Source organism: Calliopsis andreniformis, chromosome 3 (assembly GCF_051401765.1).
Source record: "Calliopsis andreniformis isolate RMS-2024a chromosome 3, iyCalAndr_principal, whole genome shotgun sequence".
Lineage (NCBI taxonomy): Eukaryota > Metazoa > Arthropoda > Insecta > Hymenoptera > Andrenidae > Calliopsis > Calliopsis andreniformis.
The window spans coordinates 26,837,643-26,854,654 of record NC_135064.1 but is presented as its reverse complement, the minus strand read 5'-3'; the positions used below and the strand labels follow the sequence as shown (position 1 = coordinate 26,854,654).

The 17,012-nt window shown below is 39.3% G+C and overlaps 1 protein-coding gene across 1 annotated transcript in view; it reads left to right on the top strand.

Moving 5' to 3' along the window:
- Window positions 1–15,767, top strand: part of LOC143177144 (uncharacterized) — a 30,898-nt gene extending 15,131 nt beyond the window's left edge. The window contains exons 3-5 of the mRNA XM_076374952.1: window positions 4,843–5,076; window positions 12,971–13,036; window positions 15,452–15,767. Of these exons, the coding sequence (XP_076231067.1) occupies window positions 4,843–5,076; window positions 12,971–13,036; window positions 15,452–15,625 (474 nt within the window). The 3' untranslated portion in view covers window positions 15,626–15,767. The remainder of the gene's footprint in view (window positions 1–4,842; window positions 5,077–12,970; window positions 13,037–15,451) is intronic.
- Window positions 15,768–17,012: the final 1,245 nt, after the last annotated feature.

Below are 17,012 nucleotides of genomic sequence, written 5' to 3'. Positions count from 1 at the left end.
TGAAATTTATCGCTTCCTACTCGAAATATATTCCTTTTATCGTCATCATTACGTTAAACGTCGTCCAACTGCTAGAAGCGCTTTCTCCTTTGTCGAAATACTCGACCCTCGAATTCCTACAACGTTATCAGTTTCCAGTCTTCCAAATCAAGCTAACATGCTTCAATGAATTATTTAATGCATCCCGATACCAACATTCTTCTGAAACGTACACCTTATTTACTCGTGCAACGTTCCTCTTTTTAAGAAGAAATCTTCTGCTAGTGGACTCTCGAGGCGAAAGTCGCTCAAACGCAAACCCGTTATTAAAGAAATGACAGTATTCCGTGCGTACACAATACAATGGCTCGCTATAGTTATTCAGAGCATAACAAGAGCGTTTATATCGAGATCTAAATATTTTAAATGAAAATTCAAGCGCATTAGTAATAAAACTTATCTTTTAAGTAGAGCCAAGCTCGTAAAACTAAATAGATATTCGAATGATTCCGTTTTGTGCGTACTTCAGATTCGCTTTGGTGCAATTAAAGGAAAGAAATGCAGAGTTGCACAGAGCTTGCTGGTAAATTGGAAAACGGCGAGTTCGTAAGTCGGTGATCTTTATGCAGAGATACAGTCAGGTTTGACTGCTCGTAATTTACGCGAGCATGGTACGTTTTTTTCTTTCCTTTCTAAAATATGAAAACGGTCGACCGCGTGCTGGGCATAGCAATATGCTGTCCAGTTCGATCCATTAAACTTTTGCGCACCGAGACGTCGCAGCTCTCGAAGCATCTTCGCAGAAAATTCCAGTTGCTACTCGATCCTGCGAATAATCGTTATCCTACTTACAGAGAAATCGTTGTTGATGATATCATTTGTCTGGTGAACGTCATTACTCGTTCCTTGCATAATTAATCGCCGATCGGCGGTGATCTTTGCACCATCGTACCGGATAAACAAACTATTTATTCAACCTATCAAAACGTATTTCGAAACGAAACATTTGCATGCGTTTATTAAGTGTTCTTCAATTTTCATTCAAATCAACATTTGCAGAGATGGAATATGTTATGAGACAAAACCTAGTACGGTGTGCGAATTGACGATGATTGTTATATCACTTTTTTGGTTAGAGAAACACTCCATTCGATCGTAGTTTCCAGGGACTGAGTAGGCAGACGCGAAAAAAAGTGTTCCACGTTAAATAAGCTTAGGTCTCTAGCTTGTGTACGAACACTGGAAAGCCACTGCTTTCGTGACTCTTTCATCGATCACGAAACTCAGCTGTAAAACGTGTATAGAAAAAAACAAGACATACTTAACTACGAACTATATCGCGTGTTTTTCCAGTGGTGCTGGTAAAACTCGTATTATTCTTATAATGACTAGACAAGTCTTACTGCTAAAATTTTCTGTATGTTTTATTTAAACAATAAAACGGCGAATTATTTTATAATGATAAATTATAAAATACCCTAAATTTAAAATTTAAAATTTAGGGTATTTTAAAATACCCTAGATACACGTTAGCTGATATTTCTATGAGCAATAAAGATTGTAAGTAAATACGAGATCAATTGAGTTGAACTGCGTCTGACTCGAGCAGACTGTTTCTACTGTGGTATATACATATAGAGTCATAAGAACAGGTGTTACTGCCCACGCAGCATCGACTTCTTCACTCGATCGCATGAATCTGTGCAAAAACAGGGCATGAATATCAACTGGCTCCAGATGTCAAATGAATTATAACAGGTTTATTCTACCCAGCAGCAAGATAGTGCGCAATAAGCGTAGCATCAATATGATATAAAAAGCTTTTACCGCGCAACTTCAGGATTCCTAATCTAAAAATACGGTAGAATTTCCGTTCTTTGTAATAAAGATCATCCTTCAGGGAAAGTAACCAAAGAAGCCAACATTAGATATCCAAGAATCTTCAAAGAAGACCTTGAAACGCCGAGAAAATCCCTGGCAGTCCCCTGCGTGAGCGAGTAAAAAAATCAATCTCCAGTCGCTCAGTGCTAAACACGTCGCAAGATTAAGTTACACGAATGTTATTTACAATCTAACTTGTAACCATCCGGAGGCGATGAATCATATAATTAGAGAATCGCTAGTCAAAGTGTCGGCCAGTGGGCGAGCGAGCGTAGGACAGAGAACGAGCTAGTCAGGATCCTAGGGAGCATTCCTATGCAATTATAGTTTCCTTTTACCGCGTCGATCATACACCTGGATCGACGGATCCGGTTTTACATCGAGAGCCACGGACGTGTAATGCGTGTTCATTAACGGTCCCGTTGAAAGTGGCCGCATGGTGATCTGTAATAACATTCTTCAGCCGTGATCCCCTCGCTCGTGTATCGGGTAACATACGTGAGAACTTACATTCGATTATTTCGTATCGGAAAAAAGGAACAGGTCTGCGGGAAACGTTTGTTTGCCCGTTCTCGCGGATGCTAATTAAGTTATCGGCTCGAACTGCTTGCGACACCGGCAGGTACGTGTTCATCGCGATTTTTCGATCACGATCTCGCGAGGAAAGGCTCAGTGATATTGCACGAAAAACGACGTGTCCCGTGGAGCAGAAACTACAGACGTGTTTCGCGCGAAAACTGGTGCATGTAACTGCAACTGCAATGTCCCGCTAGGCGGTTATGGGAAGGAGTGTATTTTCGCAACGTGATATTCAAAATATCTATCGCGAATTTCTGCGACAGAAAACAACAACGCTAGTTTATATTTAACTGTATTGAGTTCCTGGGCCAGTTGGTTGTGTACTGTTAATGGGAAATGGAGGTTTTGGTTAGGTAGAACAGGTACGGTCGATATCGAGCATTTTACGCTTGTTAGTAAATATTAATCGAAGCCGCATCAATCGACCTACTCCGATATTACTATTTGTCTTGATAGTTTTCTATGTTTAATCGAGTTCAATTTCGAGTCAATAGTTTGATATATACGGTTAGCAATTTCGATGGGTTTTAGTGGAAACTAGAAATTTGTTTTGGAACTTATTTAGTTGAAATTTTAATTTGTGCTTATCAACTATGTCATAGAAACCTTCGATCAGAATATCGTTTATGCTACTCCTGCATAGTTAATATACTCAGCCATTTGTCCCTGTTGTTGGACTGTAGAAAAGCTTTCATAACGAGTTTCATAACGAGTTAATTTAGCATTAACGCGAGCATAGTCACGTACTCAGTTGGGTAAGGTGTAAGGTCTGAGTCTGTCTCTTAAATCAAAGGTTCGCGCCGATCCTATCCTATTATTCATGTAACAAATATTTCATATTAGTATAAATTTCATGTTTACTTTAATTTTTAAAGTAGAGTTATAGACAATATCGAAAGTCGTTTCTTAAATTACAGTATGCCTATGTATAATGAACAACATTACATAGCTGAATTATTCGCGTTACGTATAGCAACGAACAGCCCGTCGTTTTATATAGTGAAAGTTAATTCGACAGTAACGAAACCTACGTGTTTCTCTTCCTTCTGTACACTAACGACAGACGTTCCTTTAATACCATCATTAAGTTCCTAAGTGTAAATTGAGTAAATTTAAATTACCAGGTTTAAATTGTCATCCTATGCCTACGTATTATAGGATCTGTAACTTGTTAATTTTTCTATAAGTACTTGAATACTGAGTTCGACTGTTAAATTTTCAAAATTTTAAATATTCAAATTTGAAAAAGAGATATTAACATGTTTAACTGGTCAGAAAAGCCACTTCGTTAGAAGAAAATTCCCTTATTATTCAGTTACTGAATGCTGAATGCCTTTCCTTTCCCTTTATAAGGTATACTATGCTTACATGTTCTTCATTCCTCAGTCCCCGTTCTGATTCCACACGTGTTACGTCGAGTTTCATTATCCAGCAACACCCACGTTCACGTTATGCATACGCGAAGTCTATTACCTTCACTCGATCGTATGTCGTAGATGTATGCAAATAAAGTAGATACACACAATTAGAGGCAAGGTTACGGAACGTAGCGCGTAAACGATAAACGTTTACGGGTTAATGAAACAGATTGTGCGATATAATGGACCGCCCGCGCCGTTGCGAATATGCTTACAACGTCGGTAGTCGAACGTATGCAAATCGAAACGGCGATCGAAGTTTCAATGGCCTGCGGTGCGCGCGACACCGGTGTTAAGGGAGTCCCTTAATCAGTCTACAAGACGACGTTATCGACTCGATTGCTGGAAACTACACTAGCATTCAGGATTTAGAGTTCGTTAGTTTATAATGCATTCTACAGTAAATTGAAAATCCTTCGGCAGTTGGAATACCTTCATCTCCTTGCTTTAATGCATTTACATTTTATATATGTCATTATGCAGCTCACGTCCTTTTTCTTTCTTGAGTTTACAGTCTTTTAAAAATTATCACACGAAGAAATGTAATTTTTTCAAGGAAATATTCTTCAAAGATAGTCTCTTTAAACGATTATCACCTTTACTATAGCAGCCTACGCTATCAGTCTCCCATCTGCACCAGCTCACTTGCGTTTACAATCCATTTTGAAGAAATCACACGACAATACCTTCAGCCTTGAGAATATTCACTTTAACAGCAATTCCGTGCCAGGCTAATGAAATAACGTTTTCTCTATCGCGTCCATGAGATAGTGATTACGTTGAAAGTTGTGAACCCAAGCACGCCAGAGCCTCGCTGCAAGTCGGTATTAAATTAGGAGGGCTGTCAGAGGGAGAGTTGCAAAGTTCGATTGTCGACCCGCGTCCACGAAGCTCCAATTCAAAATTGAAGTGTAAGGGATCCCTCGCTGAGGGTTCTTTTCACCTTGTCACGATTTTTAATAACAGCTGTCGCATCTGCTTTCAGGCATATATCAAGAAGGAACTGGGCAAAGTGGTGGTGTACACGACCACTTCTGGTATCGTCAGAAAGACGTTCTACAATTGCAAGAAAGTGAAGCAGATTCTGAGGACGCACATGGTCAAATATGACGAATTGGATCTGTTTGGTGATGCAGAGCTTCAAGCGGAATTGAGGGATCGTCTTGGATCCACGGTGATACAGTTGCCCCAACTTTTTATCGATGGACAGCATATTGGGGTACGTACGTCTGCAGTATTGACGTGTATCTGTAAATACGGCTTTGAGATGTGAGAATTTTGAGTATATTCGACACTTGATACTTTTTATATGGCGTGGGAAGGTGTCAACTTATGTCTAATTGAACTTATTCAATTCTCTTTAATTTATGATTGAAATATTTTTCGGGGGTTCCAGCTATTTTATAAGCTACTTTCATGTGCGTCAGAAATGCATCGTGTTGAATTCATATTTGATTCTGAGATTTTTTGCAATTGCTAGTTGCAATTGAAATACAGTTAATAACTCTAACAAATGCTACGCTTTTCGGTAATACCAGGGTTTCAATAAAGCTTATCTTAAGCTCAACTATCGATGAGTTCTCACAAAATGTTTGATATGCACATCGATGCCCTCACGTGTGAATGCATAAAAGATCTGATTGACCCTTGAACCTCTTTAATGTTAGTCTATTCTTTTTCTCTTTCATGGATGTTACCTTCAATCGCTACAACCAGGGTAATATTTGATCGCGAACCTTTTATTGTTCACGGGAAAACACGCCCACGCAGTTTCTGTAAATGTGTTACGAGTTACGAGTCGAAAATTGAGGTTACGCAATATTTTTCATTTCTCGAAGTTGTAGGTGGCTGCAAAAGGAGGAAAGAAACTCGTAAATGGAATGAAATCGGAACTAGCGGCACGTAAAACGTAATACAAGAATGTCAGGCTGGGATCAGCCGAGGTGATTATCTAAACGGATCGAAATTGAGTATATGAAAGCGTATTGAGTAATTCAGAGAAAGGTCAAGGACTACAGAGATGCTTTTCAGTGTAGCAAAATGTAGAGTATGAAATAATAAGGAAGAGTGTAAGTCAAAGGAGATAGTAGTCGGAGAAGTACAATGAACTCTATTGAATGGTATGTAAATATTCTTGGCACACAATTTGGCGAAGGAGTTCCTTGTACTCATTAAGGAAGTACATAGAGTGACGCGCATAACTGAGTGAAGTATTATCTGTTGATTGCAGACGACTTCTCATTTTCTCCAATGGTTTCTCCGAAACAATTCTCTTAATCTTTTTCAATTTCATCTAATTATGCATCTAATATTGACTTCCCCTGGGATGTATGCAATTATCACAGCAAAATTCTCAATACAAAATCATTTCTACTCTATGCATCGCTTCTTCTTGCACGAGCACGAGCATCGGCATAAAACTTCAATCTTTATTCGATGTAGATCGTCCAAGCAGTTTAAGTCGTCACGTGTCCTATCCCGATAAGGCTTGCGGTTTTACAGTTATCAGACTAGACGACGTTGAATAATGAAACGCGAACATCTGCTGGTGAGCGGCTAGCGAGCTGCACTCGACGCTCGTCAGCTCGTCGATATCGATTTCCTCGCCTACGGAAAAATGTAATATCTCGGAAGAAATTACCTTGCTGTTCTCTCGCGACGATCTCTTTGACACACTCGCGTGTACAAAGTGTTCGACAACAACTGGTAAAATATTTCAGAAGAAATACTGGGTGACAGAGCAGACTACAACTGAGAGTGATCTCGTGTTAAACCTAATCCCAAATTGTGTTTAAGGCCTAGTTTCTGAGTTATTAATTGTCAAAAATACATCTACATTGCGCGCGACTCGTGTCTGGGTTAAGGCTTATTCTACTACCTGCGTACTTCAGCCAGATCAGACGTAGCGATATCAGTAGAATGGATCTTCAGGTTAGACACATTTCACATGCAATTTTAGGCGTTTTCTTAACAACTTGGAAACGAAGTCTCAAGCACGATTTTAACACTCTTGAATTCTCTCTTATTTTGGTGCACAGAATCAGTTATTTCTTTGAGAAATGACTTTCAAAGAAAAAAAGGCTCAGAACTGTGTCCCTCTCATTTAACTCGTGAGTGAGCTATGAGCCTATATCAAGTAAACACTGTAATTTCGTCGCCCTCGATTTTCGTTTCACAATATAGCGTAACATCACTCTTCAAATTTTCTCTCTCTTCTCCTTTGTAGTCTGCCACTTTGTATAATTACCCACGCAAATATCTAGCAAGGCCGATGCCGCGTTACGCAATTTCTGGATGCTGGAAGTTCGAGAAAGTAAAACGAGCTGGACAGAAGTGAAACCAGCTCAAAATATCAAAGATGACCAACGACCCGGCAGCGAATCGTTTCAGATCAGCTAGTAACCGGAAGTTGATGGCCATCGCGTGGTTGCACAATCGATCGCAGCGGTTCGTGCGAGAGAGCCTTTTGTATGAGAGCCTTCTCATCGATCAAATAGGTTTCAAGAAGTTTCGATGTTTCATTGCCATCGGCTACGTTGCTTGCTGCTGTATTAGGTGGAGCGTTTATAATGGTTTTGCAACTTCTATTGAGATCTCGCCGCATCGGTTCATAGGTATTTTCGTGTGAATGCTTTCAGCGATCTAACGGGAACGCGGGAAAGATTCATGGTGAGTGTTGGAAGAGATTATAGGGAAAGAGTTGAGTTATTAAGGAGGACGCAATTGATATTTGTCAGAACTGTAACAGAGGGAAACTAAAGGGACAGTGAAATTATCCACTAACAAATATGCGTCTAGTAAAATATATTATAAGAAAAATATGACTTTATTGCATGCAGTTACAAAATGTAGATACACAGACACGATAGCAAGAATGAATTATAACCTTGTCACAGAGATACATAGACGGTAAAGAAAAAACTTGGTTAAATGTAATCGAAGTTCAGCAAAAAGAACGTACTGCTATTAAATCCCAGTGTGATAGCATACATAAATATGTCAACGAATGTAGATTCAGTAACAAAGTGGAAATGGAGTTTAGAAAACGCAGTTACTCTGTTACATAGTTCCAGTTAATCCTTTCAGGTTTTACGACAAAGCTAGTATTGGATTGCCCTTTTCTGCAAATATCACTTGGCATTCGCCCTTTCATGTAAATTTTCATGGATATTTGGCATGCATGCACATACATGTCCGTGTGATTAAATTGTGCTAAAACAAATGTCACTATTGTCTCTACGTTTGCAAATTTGCACACAAAGTTACAAGACGTTATGATACTATACTTATTCTAGAAACCTTTAGAGAACGAAAGAATTGGTCACAGCCAATTCCATTCGAAAGGAAAAATCCACTCCATTGTGCAATCCGTAAATACAACTTAACAGCGAAGTATGTATTTCTACATGTTCTCGAAGAAATCCTCAGAGAAGAAAGTCTTTAAACAGATAAAATAAATTGTGCGACGAGTAGTGAAAGGTGAAAGAAAATGCAATGATTTATCAACAGAATATGCATAATGAAATTTAAAAGTTATTAAATTAGAAAAGTGAAAGATGATTAAACGATTTATCAGTATTCATCTCGAATAAATTCAAAATAAGTTACTAAGTAATGAGACTATAGTCTAGTAGCTTTCTAGATGAGCAGCAAATATTTTTAGAAAATTGCTACTTTATCGAAGAATATACAGTTAGGTACACTTCCTTGATCCAATCTTACCCCACGACGCGCATAGCAAAAGTAAAACCACAGTGGAATTCTTTTCCAGTAGATCAAGGATAGAGGCACGCGATCGTACGATACAGTTAGGTTTTCGGTTTCGGTGCTGCATTCAGTGGAACAGGTTATTTTGTTTTGCCATTTTTCTCACGCTGCATGTGCGATATGGTCCCCTTGCTGCTGCACTATATCATTAAATGCGCCTTGCACTGTTTTTCTGCTACGTTTACGACGATACTTTTACTTATCTGGTCCAGTGGGCAAAGAAAGTTTTTCACAAACAGTTTTGCGTCTCGTTTTCCGCTGCTTCTAAAATAAATTTCACACAAAACACTAGATAAATTTCCAGATATTCACGCTTTACAATAACGCCAGCAAGCACAATCTACTTTCTATCAGTCACATGCCTACAGTTCTTCTGTCTAGCAAACACATTTATTAATGCAGCGTCAGAAATCTCATATCCGTTACAACCACTTCTGCGGGTATCTAATTCAAAGCTAAATACAGTAGGAGGTAATAGTATCTTCAGTGCACGCTCTACGTCAAACATTTATGCAACATAGTTCCTTTGTAAACCGTGCTCGACGTTGAAATTGATTCCACTGCAAAGGAAAGAATCGTGTAACTACCGTCACTCGTAATTAGTGGGCGTACATCGATATCCAGAGTGCACAATTATACAGAGTGCTGTGTGTATCGCTAATAAGTTGCGTCATGGAAAGCCGAGAGGGATTCCGACGAAATCGTGAGTGTTCTCGATCAAACGAGTCGAATCGAGTCGAGTCGGAAGGTTGCGAAACACTGAACAAAGTTGAGCCACATTTCCACGGAAGTTTCGAAAAAGTATCGCAAGCTGCGCAATCGTGTAATCGGTTTGGGAAGTCGTAGCCGTTACCTTGTCCCAATTCAGCACCTCGCATTAGGACCCATTTAATTAATGCTAGAGGAGTACGAATTAGAACGACCAGACGGTGGTGAATGGATACAAGCGATAACGGGAGTGCGTCCATAGTTGGGCTGCATCGATTATTAATTCTAAACTATTCGAGGAAGGCCAGTTCGAGGAAAGTCGCCTTTGTGATTTTATTCACGATGAAATTTTTTCGTAATGGAAACGCGAAGCGATTACGTAAGCAGCGTTAGGTCAAGGGTGCTTTTTCCCTTTATTCAAGGAGCAAACAGTACGTGAATTGTTTCGCGCGATTCACTTCGCAAAAACTGTTGCACATTTCGATCACTGTGAACGCTGAAATATTTGCGGTGTCGAGGGAAATTGGACTACCTTCTACTATTTTAGTGAGTGAACATTTTGATTATCACTGTGCGTCATATTTCATGAAGGTTTTTGTACAGTTTTATAAAAAGTGAACATGTTAGCTCGGTCTGTTTTTAAGGTATTTATTTATACATTCGTTTGAATTATGCATCCTCATATTTCTTGCGTAATAGTGACATTACTGACCAATTGATTTGAGAGGTAGGGTGCGCTTCTTGCAGTTCCTATTTCTGAAGCGCATCTTTGAGCGTACAGTGACTCGTCAGTTTCTACAAGACTATTAGTCTATTACATTGGTGCATCTAGAGTACAATATAGGTAGAGAAACTAGATGATTAGGGGAGAGTTATATAATCGTATCATCTACTTTATTTTTCAAATATCTCTAAAGTATCCCTTACATGATGAAATTTGCTTCAAGACATGTCGTAACGTAAGTCTCATCATGTAGAGAATATTTAACACGCAAACAGTAACTTGCAATCTAAGTATTTCGTTTCTTCTTCTCGTTATTCATTTATTCCATATTTTTAATACTAGATATCACTTATTTTCATTATCGATAAAGAAATGGGCGAGCTACGATTTAAAAAACCTCATATAAAACCCTGCTTGTAGTCCTGCAACGAGGCAAATCACTGTGTGGAATGCTAAATAGATTCGTGAATACTTTACTCTGAATCCAAGCCGCTGCTCTCCATTAGAAATCTCCCTCGACAGAAGCAAACGATCGGGACACGTAGTGGATCCGTTTTCCCAATTTCCACCACGTTCCTCCGCGTCTGCCAGTAGTATTACTGGGTCCACAGGATCTCTCCGAATTTATTTTGCTCTCGGGACACGTATTAGCTCGACGTGCGTGGCACCTGTTCAGTCATCGTCCTCGAAATTGCCCAATTCCTCGAGACATCACGACATCGACCAGAGAGGCTTCATCCAGCGCATCTTTCGCTTTCGTTCGATGGCTGACGATAGCTGTCAGGCGGCCGAGATAAGCGTGTACGCGCGAAATGTCAAACCGCTCGAACCAAGGCCGCGGGGGTAGAGAAAGAGAGAACGAAAGGTGAAGTCGCTTGCGTTACACGGCATTACGGTCCTCTGTGGTCTCCACTGAGCGTGTGCAAACGAAACACCGTGCTCCGACTGCATTCCAGCTGCCTCGACCACGCCAATTACCATTCGTCCGAATCGACCGCTGGAAACCTGCCGATTGGCCCTCGCCGAGGGATTTCGTGCCATTTCCGTCGTTCTTTCCTCGGTTTTTGCCCCTCGGCTAGTACGTTGACGGATTAAAAGCACGCGAACCGTGTTTGGTGAAAGGCATCAATCGTTCCTTTTCGTAACGCGTTGCGACAGCCCAACATCCGAGACGAAAAATGCTTTAGAAGGCTCCCTTGCCTCGTCATAACGCCGTGTCCTTCGTTCGCTTGAGATCTGCTAAGGGGATTGGTTTTTCGGGACCTCGAAGTATCATAAGTCGAATGCTGGTGGCAGTGAATCGTTTGGGATTTCAGAACATACCGAGGAGAAGGATTTAGGTATAGCTTTGCGGTGATTCATAAATTTGTTCGAGACCATTGAATCCATTTATGTGAAGAAGGCGAATGGTTTCGTACTTTGTATGGAAAGTGAAGAAACCGGTCAAATGTAAGATTTAACAGTTTTTTGTTTTGTTATGTAAAGTCGCGTCGACTTTGGCTTGTAAGAGTTATTAGCGATGCAAATAAAGTTATTTGAATGTATGAGTTATTATGTAATTTGAAATGCTTAAGATGTTTAAGGAATTACTCTAGTGAATTATCCTGTAGGTCGTACTCCATGATGGTTTCGATATTATGTAATTATCTTGCAATAGAATATTTTGTGCACTGAAGGAGTGTAGTAATTGAAGATAGAATCCAAGAGGAAGAGTATTGCAGTAGCATATGCAACTAGTTATTTCTTTTTCCTCCGGGTAACAGAATTTGCATGTTAATGTAATTCAAGGTGATTGAGACGTAATGGTATTTTTGTTACATAAAATTGTATGCAAATTGCTTTTCCATGTCTGTAGGAAACTATAATGTAAAAGAAAATAGCGTTGACTCTGAGCAAACTATCAGAGGCAATAAAATAATTGAGAGAATTGCGTGAACTGTAATTACATTTGTAAATAGGACACTAATTGATCTTGAGCAAGAGAGATAGTTCAGGTAATAATCTGCATCACGTCAAGATTGTTAGTTTGTACCGATCAATTGAATAATTTCGTTAAATTATTTTCCTAAAGTTTTAGAAACCATCCTTCATTACCTCTAATAGCCACATATATACATACGTTAGAAAATCTAAGAACATTTTCCATCATACCCTACATCTATCATTATTTCGTGTTCTAACATTTTTTTACTAGAATGTAATCCATTTTGCGACGAGGTTTTTCAGGTTATTTCATCGTTTAATTACAATTAAAAACCCGGCAACGTTGAATCATGGTAATAACCTTAACCATTAATTACGTTTCATATTAATATTACCTACCTTTCCATTGAAACCATGAACCGAGAAATCTGTGTCGCAGATTCGCCTACTAATTATTTCAACTGAAAAATGTCCACGAAGTGAAGAAGAAATGTCCGTGAAGTTAAAATTTTACAAGCAGAGAAAAAACTAAAATTGTCAGAAAACTATTGGAGTACGTGATCGTTTAAACCATGAAGTTTCGTAAAACGTTCATTAGCGAGAGCATTGTCACGCGGGTTTACGCGATATCGTTAAATGGTTGACGATAAAACACCGCGAAACTGGGAAACCGCTTAACAACGCAAGCAAAGTGATTGTTACACGTTTTCGTCTAATTTACTTCATACACGATAACTTCTAACTATTCCACATATCTCGGGTGTAACAACCATGAGACTGCTATTGTATTTATAAACTTATCTAACTTATCTTTAATTAACTGCTCTAGATAGTTTTATGTGAAGAGATAAATGAGATTCATGCGAGAGCAGGAAGGTTGTCACTAGCGGTCAAGAATCAAGTTTTTGTTACTTTTTTCATTGCTCAGAGTTTTATTAATATACTGTCACTGTGGCCTTCGTCGTCATTAAAAGTTATTTCCTTGTTACAGGGATTTGACACTGTGGAACGACTCAACGAGTCTGGAGAGCTGAGAGACATGCTCAAGCCTTACCAGGTAATTAAAACTTGTATTTTAATGTTCGATCGTAAAAACTCTGAAACACGTCTTTTAAGTATCTATTCATTTCTTGGAACCTTAAACGTACATTGAATTAATTATTTAATTCTTGCTTGGTGAAATGGACACTATTAAACCAGCCTGAAATAACACGTCGAAAACATGTATGTTTGACTTCTGTATCTTGCTATCTCAGTGAACAATTAGCGACTACTAGCTAATTTAAATCACATTAGAGGGTAGGAACAATAGCAAGCGAGTCATGACTTAATCTGGCTAAGAATACTTGTGAAGTCAGAAGCGACTAGTGACTCTTTAGAACAATGGACTTTCCTGGAAACTCAGCTTCATACTAAATCAATATTAGCAACCAATGTTTACACCTAAAATCATTTTTGTCTCCACTAAAACCTGAAACTTTTTTCTAGTAAAATTTGACTCAAAAGATACAAGAATACAAGAGTGCAACCCGATATTCTCTAGATCCCAGATTTCATTCCTATCCCAAGACACAAAGAAAAAGAAACTGTTTAGAGCATCTGCTGGGCACGTAGGTTCGTTATGAGCTCTCGTTGATGTGTAATCTAGGGGAGATCGCGCAGAGTCCGTCGATATTTCTCCTGCGCAAGAATTATTTGACCCCCTAGGAATTTCGCGTCGATTCCAAGAATTCTCCGTGCAACAATGTTCCATGTCTCCGGAATATTTATGCCTGCTAGAAGAATGGAACAGCCGTGTCGGGCATACAGTGGAGAGTCATAAAGGAACTGGAGGGTCGTGCGCGTGCGCGCGCGCGTGCACCGTAATCCGTCGCGAACGCAAGGTTGTACGAGATCCTTTCACTTTTATCCAGCGATATCTGCACCTCCACCTTCCTTTTCCACGGCGATCATAAATTTCGATGTCGTGCAATTGAGGTTTACCTTGCAGCGTGCAAAGGTCGTTTACACTGTCGCCACTGTCGCTTTCTTGATACTCCTTCCGCCCTAAGGACATACCCGTCGTTCTTTGGAATTCCTCAGTGAGGCAAGGACATCTTTCCCCTTCAAAATCATATATCTCGTGAATCCCTGGAACGCGATTGCAGAATGGAAAATCTGGTCGTCTCCATCACTTTGTTGCACCTGATCCTCTGGGTAGAGGGCTTTCAGCTTCTGTGAAGGATAGCCTGATTCTACCAAGGAAAGGATTAAGGTTCTTTTGTTCGAGTTGTTCTATAAGGCTTTATGTTCTGACTAAGGCTTTATTTGTGTCAGTTTGATGTAGTTCAAATTGGATTATCTCTGTTTGGGTAGTTCATGTCCAAACCATCTTTAGATTAGAATAAAAAATTATTAATTTCTCATAGTATCTATAACAAGATCACTGATAATGAGAATTGTAAAGAAATAATAGTTAAAAGTGAGAAAATTTGAGAATTCAAAAATAAAAACGTTTATGAAAAAATCGTAACTTATGAAACACTTTACACTTAAGTTTGAAGTCTAGAAGCATGATTGGAAACTAGGAAAATATTTTTCTCCCCAGTTATAGAATAATAAAATACATGTGTAGGAAAGCATTTGCATAAGATGAAAAGAGTATTTTCCTTCTTCAGAGCGGTAAATAGACATGTGTTGAGTTTAGTGCGTTGGAAAAATATGCAATTAAGCGACGCCCACGTCGTATCCTTTCTCCGAGGATCTTTACGCAATGCTTGCGTAACGTATCATCGCTATTCTCATCTTTCTTCGTTCTGTAAACATTTATGTGTGCAATTATTTCGTTAACTCATTGGATGCCAAACGCATATCGTCATTAATAGTAAGGGGAGTCTTCTCAAAAGATGCGTAGGTTGATATTATGCCAATACCCTATTCGATTCGATCAATTTTTGATTCATTTGACGGGATTACTTCCTTCATTCGCCCATAATTCTCTTTTAATGACGTGTTGGCTATCATATAACAGATGTTACATCAGAATTTGCTTATGGATCTTACCTAACTATAAACAGTAATTATAAATTACCTTTATAAGTTGACCACTATCTATTGTTTGACCACCATTATTCCTAGACGCACAAAAAATACACATACACAGGATATTCGACAACAGGTATCAAAAGCTCTACGGAGTAATTATATACGCCAAAATAAGGCGAAAATGAAGTATAATGAAATTGTGTTCAAGGTTTCGTTTTTGATACATTAATTACTAGAAGAAAGTAACATGTGTCTGATTAGACCTATTCTACTGACGTCGCTGCGTCTGACCTGGCTCGCACACGCCAGCAGTAGAGTGAGTCACTAGTCAGACACATTTCTCTTCCCGTAACCTTGTCAAACGAACATTTCTCGACAAAATGAATACAAAGTCAATATATGAGTACTTCAGTTTACAAGCTATTAATCTAACTTTCTCTGCTTTCAGAGCGACGATGCATGCACCGTGTGCCTATTTTGCGGCGGCTATCAGTGGCAGCTGTGCCCAATTTGCAACGGGAGTAAGAGGTCCGTGCATCGCAACGACTTTACCGCGGAATTCGTCGCTCTGAAGTGCGCGAAATGCGACGTGAACGGTCTTATCCGCTGTCCCCATTGCTGAAGAGCAACGAGAAGGGGGACGTGCTCAATGTATCATCTTCGTTGAAGCTGTGGCCGAAATCTACACCTCTATGGCTGGTCTACACCTCCCTTTATTTAAGACTAAGGTGCTACGAGAGTATAATTCCATTAAATGTTAAGAAACAGCGCTGTTGGATCGTGTAGATTTCCGACACACCGTGTCGAGTGTGCAAATGTGCTCCTTTCGGATGTTTCAGTTTGTTTCAAAGAGGAAGTTTAGCGCTAGAAGCTTCTCTAGCGAGTCGTCAGGACTCGCTGCTCAAGCGATTTGGAGCATCCGAAGCAAAATGATTTAGCACGCTCGACCTCGATCATCGAACACGATTCACAGATGCTAATTGCGCGACTGCGCCCGTGAACTGTAAGATATCGACTAATAAAGCTTATCTAATGTTTTCTAATACATAATTGCTCCCATTGCCTTTCCTTCTAGTTCATGCCGACTCTCGTTTTGTAACGAGCGAAAGAAGTTCGAAGTACGGAGCTTCAGCTTCGCCTTGTGTATGAAGTGGAAATCTAATGAATGGGAATTTGAATTTTCTAAGAAGGGTGTTGATTAAAATCCAGTTGTGCCAAGAATCTTTAAAGTAAGATTTACAGTGTTTTTGTTACTATCGCGTCCTATTTAATAACGTTAAACACAGCTTCGTTTTGAGCCTTAAATGCTAATCTATTCAAGCAAATCCCTTCAAGATCATTGTGACATCAAGAACTGTCTCAGAGAAAGGTCAAAGGATTTCGTAGAGAGCATTATCCATTGAACACAATTTGTGTTGGGAGAACAGTAGTCTAAGCATTCGAATTTCGCTGTTATCTGCATCCAACAATTCTTCCTCTGTTTCCAAAAGGTCAAATGCAATTACTTGTATTATTGGAAGTAATTTTGCAGATTGCTATCAATTCTGTCCACTCTAGTTATAAAGCAATAGCTGAAAGGGTCGCTTGAAAAATATCCTCTATTCATCATCTTTCGAAAACAAAATTCGAATCGGAAAAAGACAACATTTACGTTTTCTCTGAAAATATAACGTCTATCAGAAACGTAATATCCTTCACAATTACCGTATATCAATTTCTCCAAACGAATCTACTAAACGTTGATCGTAATCGGAGCACAAAGAGTTACGCAGAATAATTAACGCACTTTCGCCTTATATGATGATCTGATTGCGACGTAAAGAAGCATCACAATTAACTCGAGCCGCTTAACTCGTTACAGCCTAAGATCCGAACGTGTTAGACGGTCGAGTAATTTATCAAACGACTTTCGACGCTCGTAAAGCTTAATCCTACTCAAAGAACGTAACAATCAACTGACGACGGCCAACGATGCTAACAGATGATCTCAGTAAAGTCCCTCTGTGAAA